The following is a 10,560-nucleotide window of genomic DNA, read 5'->3' as shown; positions in this document are numbered from 1 at the left end:
AAATCTTCTCAAGGAAAAACTACTGGTTTTGTTAAAATGTGACTCAAGGAAGGATAGAGGCAGCTTGGCTCTATCACAGGTCTGGGTTTGCCCAGAGGTTGGGTTCAGATGGTCAGCCAGAAACAGGCCCTTTTGTTGATATCCCCAGAGAATTAATTTCTTAAATACCCTGGGATATTTATCAAGATTTTTACTCATAGGTATCTGAAGCTTGAGCTTTGCCCTTGTGCAGAATAGGAAACTTATTTTACATCCTCTTTCTCCTCCAGCTCTGCCAGGTGGTTATCCCAGTAATTGAGGCTATATATATATACACATAATGTTTATATTTTCTTTTCCTATTTTGTCTGTCTGAACGAAAGGAAACCCTTGAGCTGAGGCCAGGTATTGCTCTGGTTCTGCAGGATAAGATTGTTGTCACTGAGCTGGTGCCGATGCCGGGAGCAGCCCCATGTGCAGCTGCCCTTGCACAGCTGGGAGCAGGCAGAAAGGCCAGCGGTGCTGTTCAGGGAACACCAGGAGCTTTTAATGCCTTTAAACTCTTGCTGGCCTTACTGTTCCAAGCTGTTGCTTTCCTTTTATCTGGGGAGTGATGTAGGAGCCTTGCTGGGTGCAAAATCTCTCCCTGTGGGCGAGGGCAGAAACTGGGCAGGAAGAGGAGGTGGTAGCTCACAGGTTTTTGTTGCCTGACTTTTGTTGTACAACTGTCCCTAATCTAACCCAGATCTTGTCCAAACTGCTTTTTATGTGGTTTTATATGAATTGAAGTTGTTGATTTATGTCTACTTAACGCAACACTAGACCAGTGGTTACAGGTGAATGGATCACCCTTCTTTATGTCACAGCATTCCTCAGTGTTTGGCTAAAGTCCAAATCCTAAAATGAGAAAGGAAGGTAAATTGTACTGGAATAATGTTTTCTAATTCCAGTATCATCAAGATGTCCTATTTCTAATCAGCTTCTCTGACCTACTGTTTTCCTCCCCAAACCAATTCAGCTACCAAGTGATTGAAAGTAGCAGGAGTTCTCTGATGGCTTAAGGAAATTTACAAGCAATTGTCAAATTTTTTAAATATTTTTTTAATTATTTTTTTTCATTTGTCTTAGAAAGAAATATGAAATCTGCATGCAACCTTCTAAATATTTCAAACATTTAAATAGCATATGATAATTTAGCAGTACAGTACATTATACAACGAGATAATATAGGGAGACTTCCTATAGTATATTTACAAATGAAAAGGTAGTTTTGTTATATTAAAAAGAGGAATGCACTGCTTAACATTGAAGTATTACATTCAAAATAATGAATATGTTGTATTGTGACTAAAACATACATAGGTATTTATATGTTTGCCCTATCGTATTTTTCATAAAAAGGTACCTTTTAAAGGCTTTTTGTTCTTGTTGCTACAAATCTAGGAAAACATACACAATAGTCTTGAAGCTTAAGATGTCTCAGTACTGAAGCCACATACTTTCTGTAAATGCTTCAGGTGGAAAAAAAATAAACATTTTCTTAGTAATAAAAATGACCTAGGAATGCCTTCTAATGCATGAGAGGTTAAATGGGAGATACAGGACGCTTTGCCTTGCAGCAAGACCTCAAGTCCATTAAAGAAGAGGTACACAAGTGATGCTCACGCTCATTTGACGAGCTGCTGAGGGACCTCACTTCTGCAGGTACAGCCACGACATTTTAGTGGCATCTTCCCCAGCAAACTCGTCTTTGGTCCCTGGTCTGCCTGACTGAGGTGGAGGCTGCAAACATGAGCAGCAACCCCAGCCCCGAAGCATTCCCACTGCCAGAGGTGAGGGCCATGGCTGTGCGACACCGTCACAAACAGTTCTCTTTGCTAGTGAGCTTATAAAGCTCGATTGCAATCATAGTGAAGTATGAATGAATAATAATTAAAACAAAAAAAAAATCCCAAAAGAACTTCTTTAAAACGAAAAGCATGTGTTTTCCTAATTTCAGTACAGAGCAGACGGGTATGAAATGAGAAGTGCAACAGATACTTGAGAAATCTGGAAGCCTTTTGCACACGGCTATAAAATGTAAAAACTGACCCTTGGTAAAAAGTGCTTTATAATAATATAGAATTTGTGTCTTATGTCTGCGAGAGAGAAATAATCTTCTGTTGAGCCCAGTCCTATGCCAGCCAAGGGAGTCCACTCCATTCCATGTACCACTTTCTCTTATTCTTCATAAACCCTAAACAAAAGAAGAGCCAAGAGCAGGGTGTTTAAACTAGGAATTAAAAAACTCAATTTCAAATAACAATAATAATAATAATAAAAATACATAATAAACAACCCAAAAATAATAAAACCCCAAGAATCAGATTTTTAGCCTGTGCCTAAGTAATTTGGAAAGTAAGTTATTGACTTCAGCAGTCACCAGACTGCTCCCTCTATCCATAAAGCATCTGGGAGGAGTGTTGGACTTCGACACTATCACATCTTGGAGGCATGTTGGAAGTAACACACTCTGCCACAATTATCTGGATAAATAACATGAAGAAATCCACATCTGCTATTTAGCTTTAAATGCTGGAAAATCCCTATCTCATATACAAATGTTGAAGCTTATAATGAGCTGTATATAGACAAGAAGTTCACAATATCTGTTGTTTGCAATAATGACTCTATTTCATTTTTCTATATTATTTCCTGACAGCACAACTTGATGGGCTTGTCTGTCTGTGTGTTTCATGAGGGCACAAGCCTGGGGCTGAGCAACCTTTGTCATCTTAATGATGGCCTTATGTAAAAAAAAAAACCCAAAAAACCAGGGGAAGAGTGAAAATATGTGGTTATGCAATAGCCAGGGCTTCCCCACGTGCTCTGTTTGTGAAGCAGATGCAGCGAGCTGGCAGGAATTCGGGGAGATGGCCAGGGGCTTGCTGTGCCCTGGCATTGCCTGAGGCACCACCAAGGCTCTGCTGGGGATCACTGGCACCCTTGGGCCTGCAGAGAGAGGAGCCTGCTGCTCCCTAGCCTTACTTGAGCTCACTTTTGGGAACCAAATTCCCCACCAGATGAGGAGGATGAGGGTTTGATGAACCTGTACTGTGTGTGGAGGCTCTTTCTTGGCCATGGCTGGAGATGTGGCAGGAACTGGGCAGCTCCCCTTAATTACAGATGGGTACATCACCACTGGACATTAGGAATTCACATCTCACTCTCTGTCTTCTGTCTATGACTTAGAAAAAAACCCAACTCTTTTTACAAGGGAGAAGCTGTCAGAGATTTTTTTCAGAAAACTACAATTTTTCTGGGAATGATACACTAGTTAAAATTGGCAAATATCTGCATCATCAAGTATTGATGATGTTGAGGTGGTGTGATTGAAGTGTGGGACATCCCATCTCTCCTGACTGCTTTTCTTGTGACTGTGTGAAAGTAGTTTAGCTTTTCATCTTGTATTTTTACCCGTAGAAGGGAGGTGAGTGTATGTAAATAACTGAGAATGTCAGCTGATGAATATTTTTACCAAAAATAATTACTATTTATAGTCAGAACAGCCTAATGCCAAAATAGAAGCGAGAATTGCATGTGGCAGGAAAGAATTAATATCAAGAACATCCATTTAAAATCGTAACGCTGGTGATGAAATACATCCTCTGTGCTGGATGGAGCATTTGCTAGCGTGTGCATTTTCCTGCCTTTTCTATGTCTGAATGCTGCTGGTTGCCTGACTGCCTCCAAGATCCTTCACCCGTTCAGCAAACTGGCCCTTACCTGCCTTTCTCCTTCCATACTCGGTACCACTTGAGCAGCCTCACGGTGTTCTGGCGCTTGGGGTTGAGGCAGTGCTGCTGCTCCCCCCTCACCCGTGTCCACAGCGTCACACTGCAAGGCAAGGGGACAGGTCATGGAGGCACAGGAATACCCCCCTGTTCCCACTCCAGTCCATGCCAGAGTGGGCCAGGGGGCTCTCACCCAGTGGAACAGGGTAAGGGTTTTCCAGCTCTGTTCTTTACGGCAGATGTGTTGAGTTTACTGGGATAAGGTCAGATCAGCTGTTCTCCCTCAGTGCAGGGCATCGAGGCTGTAGCAGATGAAGATGTACCCACTGGTTTTAATCAGTGGGTTTGCTCTGCCTATCTGTTAGATATCATCTTTGGGGCCTAATCTGTAATTTAATTAGGACTCATTCAGGCAACCACAAGGACTTGGCATAAAGAGATAGTTCTGATACACTCAACAATACTTCATCCAAGAGAAATTATCAGTACTGTTTCATTGATTTTTTTTTTCTTAATTCTGTAATATTTTAAATACTTGCACGTGGCAGAGTGCTTGTGTGCTCAACAAGCACTCTGCAATCAGCGAGCCTCAGCATCAGCCCTGGGGGCTTCAGCCTCCTCTGATCCCCACTTGATCCTGCTCTCCTTGCTGCTTTGGTGTCCCCTTATTGTCAGGACCAAGCGTGCAGGGAGCCAAAACATGGCAAAAGTCTTTTCATCATTTGAGGTTACCTCCTGGAGGGCTCAGTGAGGCTGCCTCAGTTGGTCACCTCAGCTGAGGTGACATGAGGGATCTGGGTCCCAACAGGATGGCTTTCCAGAAACATCAAGACTGCCCCACTTTTGTGGGCTCAAAATTGAACAGTTTTCTGGTTTTCTTATTAATTTTGTGATTTAAAAAACCCCAGACAACATCCAGAAACCAACCCACAATGAAAATTTGTATTAGAATTATTAATTTTCTGGAAATACCATCCACAACAGGGATGGTTTAACATAACAGTCGTTGCTTTAACTAAAACCCTAAAATGGAATTCATTAAATGTTGCTAGAGACATGAGTATAATGATGGCAGAAACCCAGAAATACCTGTGTATACTGAAGGTCTTCTTTTATGGTTTGGTTCAGAAAGCAAGACAAAATGCCTTGCAGACTTTCCCAGCTCACCCTCCTGGTGCCTCACAAATTAAAACATGTTGCCTTCATGAACTGAACTAAGGGTCTCAGCATGATTCCAATTTCCAGGTTTTACAAGGTGTTCAAATAGGTCTTTCTGTTCAATTAACCTTCCTCCCCACTCCCCTTTTCTGCTCCATCTCCAGCTACAGTCACAAAATTTGCGGTGTAATTTCCAGGTTGTTTTCTGGCAGGATGTGGACTTTTCCCCAATGCATGGGAAAGCAGTGAAAGCCTCAAAGAGCCTTGAATGGCTGCAGGCATCAGAAAGGGAAGGATCAGTGCTAAAAACTATGGACTACCTCTGTTCTAAGGGTGTTCTCAGCCAACTCCTCTGAGAGCAGTATGGGCTCGAGAAGGGGAGTTTTCCTGTAGCTTTGAATGGGGGTGATATGAGTTTTAAGGGATTCGAGAGAGGAGCAAGGTTTCCCCATGCACCTCCCCAGCTGTGCCATCTGCACTGGCTGACCCAGATCTTGGCTTGGGTTTCTCTTCTGACAGACCATAGAGGATATTTCCAGAAAGTGATGGACAAGCTGAGTTGCGGGAGGAGAGGAGCAGGAACACCTCTGAAAAGCAGCAAGCCCTACATTTGCACCAGAAGCAGTGAAGTCTGGATTTACCAGAGCCTGCAGTCTGAGCAGGAAGCGATCCATGATTTGCCTCTCAGGTGAACTGGCTCTGTCCTCAGGCTGAGATGCATTGCTTTGACATCACATGTAAGTTTTCTGCTTTGGTTCTGGAGAATGGACAGGAGAAATGTTCCCAAGGCAGCCCCATGGTCTTCTGCAGTTCTCACACAGTCCCTGATGGGTGCAGGGTTGGGTGGCAGTGTGTTTGGGCACCCTGAGATGACCTGGACCTGCTTTTGAGGATGCTGGTCTGACATGTAATGGAATGTGCCTAAGAGGTGCTGTGGGAGCTTCTACCTGAGTGAGGAGTTGCCTGGATGGGCTGCAAGAAGAGGTTGAGAGAGATGGAGAAGGGATGAAGCACCAGAATTTACACCCCCAGTAAGATTTCCCCAGTGGGATTTGTCCCTTAGCTGCCCAGGGCTTGGTGGCTGGAGCCCTCACCCTGGTGTCTGAGTGTCCCTGTGCCAAAATTCTCCCCTGTATGTCCATGCCTCTGGGGCTGTGATGAGCACCCCAAGTCAGTCTGTGACCCCAGCACCCTGTGCCCCCACACATCTCATCTGCAGGGATGGAGGGGCTGCACCTCTGCCTACAAATACCCTGTCTCCATGACCACAAGGATCCTGGCTCTGGTCCTTTCATCCCAGGCTGGTGTGGGAACTGCCATCAGTTTACAGCCCCTTGAGAAAGGCACTGCTGTGAGCCTATTTCCCATCAGCTCTTCTCACTCTGATCTACCCCTACCCTCTGGGATGGGGCAAAGCATGGGTGGGGGTGTTTCAGAACATTTCAGGTAGAAAGAGTTAAACTTCTCTCCTATTTTCTTCTGCTTTCTCTCATTCCAGAATACAGACAGATACACTCACAATTACTGCTAGATGTACCATGAATCTTGATAGATTTTGACTAGACTGAGGACTCAGTTTAACTGTCTCTTACCCTGTAGCACAGCTCTGCTGGGGGGTTATGGCCAAAACCTCCCTTAACTGCACCCCCCATACCTACTGCTTCTCTGTCCAACATAATTTATATCACGTTTCTGCTGTATGAGAGCTTTTAAGGAGAGCAGAGGGGACACAGCTTTGACAACTCATTTTAGATGATCACTGCAGCAACAAAAACTCAGTTGCAGGAATTTACCTCCTCTGTGCTTTGTCCAGAGACCCCTGGATCAATTGCTTCCCAGAATATTAATTTCAATGCTTTCAGTTCAGGCTGCATTAGGGTAGCTGGAAAGGCAGTGATGGCAGCGGGTTTGCCCTGCTGGCCCCACAGACACCCTCAGCAATGAGACAGCGATGGGACAGTTCTGTCCCAGGAGCTGCTGCAAACCCTGGACAACCCTCAGCCTTGAATAGTATTGCTCAACATCTGCCCTAGCAGGCTGGCAAAGCAACTGCTCATACACAGCATTTCAGCTTTCCCAGATTTCTGATTGGAAGTAAAACGTTGCATTAATGAGATTTATTTCATACCCCCTGGTCACCATCTGCTTTTGGGCAAATAACTGGAGTGGGATGCGAAGAGTTAATGTTTTTCTATGACATCATTTTACTACTGAAGGGTCAAAGCAAACAGTAAAGCTGTGAGGAGCTGATTCAGGCAGGGTTGTTCTGCAAGAATTTTTCTGTTCAGGTCACCATCAACTTGTTTGGGCTCCAAAGAAGTGGGTCTGATTGTTCACAGTGGTGCTGCTCTAGCTCTGGAGGAAGCCTAAGGAAGCTTGATTCTCCATTCCTCCTCCACAAGCCCTCCACTGAGCCTGGCGGCCAGTTCCATGTGGGAAGTCTGTGGTATCTCCTTGTTTGCGCCAGGTGGATGGGCAAGATTCGGCCCTGTGGGCATTGCAAGGTGCTGGAGGTGGTGTGCAGCCTGCACAGATCCTGCTGTTAAGCAACTGGCAGATGTTCCATGGGGGAGCGCAATGCTGGATCAAGTCAGTCCTTGGTGTCCTGGGGCTGTGGCTGATCCTGGGACCCTTTTTCCCCTCTTAGGTGGCAGGGGGGCTTGGTGCAGTCTTTTTGGATAATCTGCCCTTCTGGTTCTTATCCAGCTGCACTTACTGTTTGGATGGTGCTTTGTTGGGGGAATCTTAAGATATCCAAACAGGACAGGAAAAAAGCCAAACCCACCCATGTTTAAAATCTAAAAAATCCTCCTTTTTTTAGCCAGTCACGTCAAAAATCCCTGTACCTGCCTCAGCTTGGTTAACCATTACATCAGTTTGAGATTTCACAGCAGCATTGGTCCCGACTTGCAGGGAGACTGGGAGGAAAGCATTCTCTTACATGCTGACTAATCCCATCAGGTGAAGGGGATTGCTCTGCTACAATGCAGGTTGGGGTAACTCTTCCCTGCAGAAACCACCACAGATCAAACTCTGTTCATGTTTACTCTGCATGCTCAGAATAATTTGAGTAAATTGTTCTGAGTTTTATATCAGGCAGCTTGGAGTAGAATTTGTCCCTATTTTCACTTGAACTAATGATAATCTTTCTACTGCTACCTGTTCTGGAAATACTTATCTGATTAAAAAAAAGCATTGTGTCAAAAAATGATGCCTGGGGTTTTGGTCAGAATTGTACGGGTTTTTTTCCTCTGATGCAGCAAATGACTGTTCCTAGGAATTAGCATGCCAGGGCATGAGGAAAACAAAGAACAAAGAAGGAACTTGCAGATAAGGTGAAGCAGTTCAGCTGACAGGGAAACAGAAAGCAATAAATGAAGGAAAACTTACATAATCATCTCTTCCACGCAAAATGGGTACCTCGGTTTTATTTCCAGCTTCCGTACATTAGAGAATCTTATTTTAGGACCTTTTCTTGAACATTTGCACTTCACGCCTACAAGAGAAAGCATTTTCTCATGCGCCTGCAAAGCCTCCTGCATACCAAGCGTCCCTTCCCCTCCAGCCTGTGTGCATCCAGGAAAACTTCAGTTTGCTCTTTCAAGCCTTGGTGGGGAAAAGATGAATTTTGTAATGCTGTTGAGCTTAAAAAGAGGGGTTTTTTTTCTCCTTTGGTATATCCCAGAAAAAGGTAGTGACTCTCTGGGAAATATGTTTTAGAGCATTACATATGTTCTGGGACTTTGTAAAGAGCAGATTTCTTTAAGTGCACCTGCTGTGATTAAGTATAATTGTATTTAACAAAAGGAAATGAAAGAGTCGGAACTTGCTTTAAACTGAGCAAGCAAGTGCATGTCTGGGCTACTTTCTCATTCACTCGTGTCTCACTTGGACTTTGTAGGACTTTGAGTCATTCCTCCTTTCACGGATGCTGTGGTGCAGTCGTAGCCAGACAAAAGCTGAGCATTTTTAACCATCATTTTTGTGCACAGCAGAAAACGCAGACTGTGCCACCACCTTGCATCCAGCTCTGCTCTATTTTCCCTGAAAACCACCCTCAGTTTCAAAGGAGATGTTTGAGCTCTATTCCTGAATAACGAAGAACATGGCGTGACCTGCCCCACTGCGAGCTCCTTGCCTTGCAGTGAAGACACAAACGAAGACACAACTTTATCCCGTGTATTTTACCCCTACTTCACCTTTGAACAACTTGCAGCTCCCTTACTCACAGATTCCATATATCACACCTTTCCACCGTGCAGGGGATAGCTCAGCCCAAGGCAGGGCTATCAAGACACAAGCACAAATTACAAAAGAGATTTAAGTGGGAATAAGCAGAATAAACCACTTTACCTTCCGCGCTGGCTAAGCACATCGCGATGAAGAACAGAAGCAGAGCTGCTGTCAGGAGCTTCATTGTGAGATAGCAGGTACCCAAGGAGACGCCGGGGGGTTGATGTGTTTGTTCGCTTGGGGTTCGTCCCCCCGATCCCGCTGTCCCGGGGCTGGGTCACCAGGGAGGGGACAGCGGAGCGGCTCCCGGCGGAGCGGCTGCCCGGCGCTGCCTGCGCTCTGCCGCTGCCTTCCCTTCTCCTCCTTTAAAGCGGCTCCCGCTGCCCTCGCTCCCCGCTCATTAATATGCAGAGCAACTCCACTGCTCCCTCCGCTTCCTCAGCCCCGGCGGGGGGGGGGACGACCGGCACCCCGGGGGGGAGCATCCCCCATCCCCGCCCCGAACATCCCGGAGGGAGCGCAGGCGATGGGGCAGCTGCTTCTGCCCCTGCCCAGCTGGGACGGTCCCCGTCAGAGGAGGTTTGCTGGGGAGGGCGATGTGTGTGTTTGTGTGAATGAGGCTGTTAGCTGGAAAACCATCCGCTTGTGAGCGTTCCAGGGATGCCCGCGCTCCGCGGAAATTCCCATGCACCTTGGAAATAAGATTTGGAGAAGTCTCACCTGGGAAGGGGTGTCACCTTTTGTCACAGACTGCCTTAAATACTATTTTTTCTAGCTTGAGTGGGCTTCTAAATCTAAAGGAAAGTTTAGTGAATGGGAGAAGATATTCCTAAAAGCATTGTTAGGTGGGTTTAGCGTGTGGAATGCTTCAGGAAATAAGATCGGTTTAGCGTTGCTTTAATGAACACTCGAACAATATTCTGCTCCACGAAGCAGGGTAGCAACACGCAGGACTTCATGGATGCAAATACATGTTTCCCCTCCCTTGCAGAGTCTGTTTCTGATTTCTGAAACAGCTAAAAGAGCATCTTTAAATCCAGATTCCAGATTTTTGTCTAAATGAAACCGATGGAGATCAGAGTGGGGTCTAATCGCCTTCACAGCAGTGTGCACCAAGCACGCCGCAGCCAAACGCCTCTGCGGGTCCCTGGTTCATCCCAGCCCCTCTCCCAGCGCACGCTGCCCGCGCTCCCCGCTCTCACACCCATCCCCGTTACTGGAACCGACCGAAACCAGCCACCCGCCAGCTCAGGCAGCGCTTGGGAAGGACTCGCCACGCACTCCCAGCTCCACTTGCATTTTAAGTTTCCCACATGGCTTCGTTCCTGCCGGCTCCCATTGGCAGCGGCCATCCCGCTGCGTTCCCGGCCCGGGTGTTGGCAGGCTGCGAGTACAGCCCTACCACACACAGGCTGCA

General features: G+C 46.0%; 1 protein-coding gene across 1 annotated transcript; it reads right to left on the bottom strand.

Moving 5' to 3' along the window:
• Positions 1–1,065: 1,065 nt before the first annotated feature.
• CXCL14 (C-X-C motif chemokine ligand 14) lies at positions 1,066–9,748 on the bottom strand. Its single transcript, XM_017732971.1, has 4 exons — positions 9,264–9,748; positions 8,301–8,406; positions 3,745–3,855; positions 1,066–2,215 (listed from the first exon to the last, which is right to left on the bottom strand). The coding sequence occupies exons 1-4, from the start codon at positions 9,325–9,327 to the stop codon at positions 2,200–2,202; spliced, it is 297 nt and encodes a 98-aa protein (XP_017588460.1). The 5' UTR covers positions 9,328–9,748; the 3' UTR covers positions 1,066–2,199.
• Positions 9,749–10,560: the final 812 nt, after the last annotated feature.

This window comes from Corvus brachyrhynchos, unplaced genomic scaffold (genome assembly GCF_000691975.1).
Source record: "Corvus brachyrhynchos isolate BGI_N302 unplaced genomic scaffold, ASM69197v1 scaffold54, whole genome shotgun sequence".
Classification (NCBI taxonomy): Eukaryota; Metazoa; Chordata; class Aves; order Passeriformes; family Corvidae; genus Corvus; species Corvus brachyrhynchos.
Note: the sequence above shows the minus strand (reverse complement) of the source record. Positions and strands in the feature narration are given on the sequence as shown.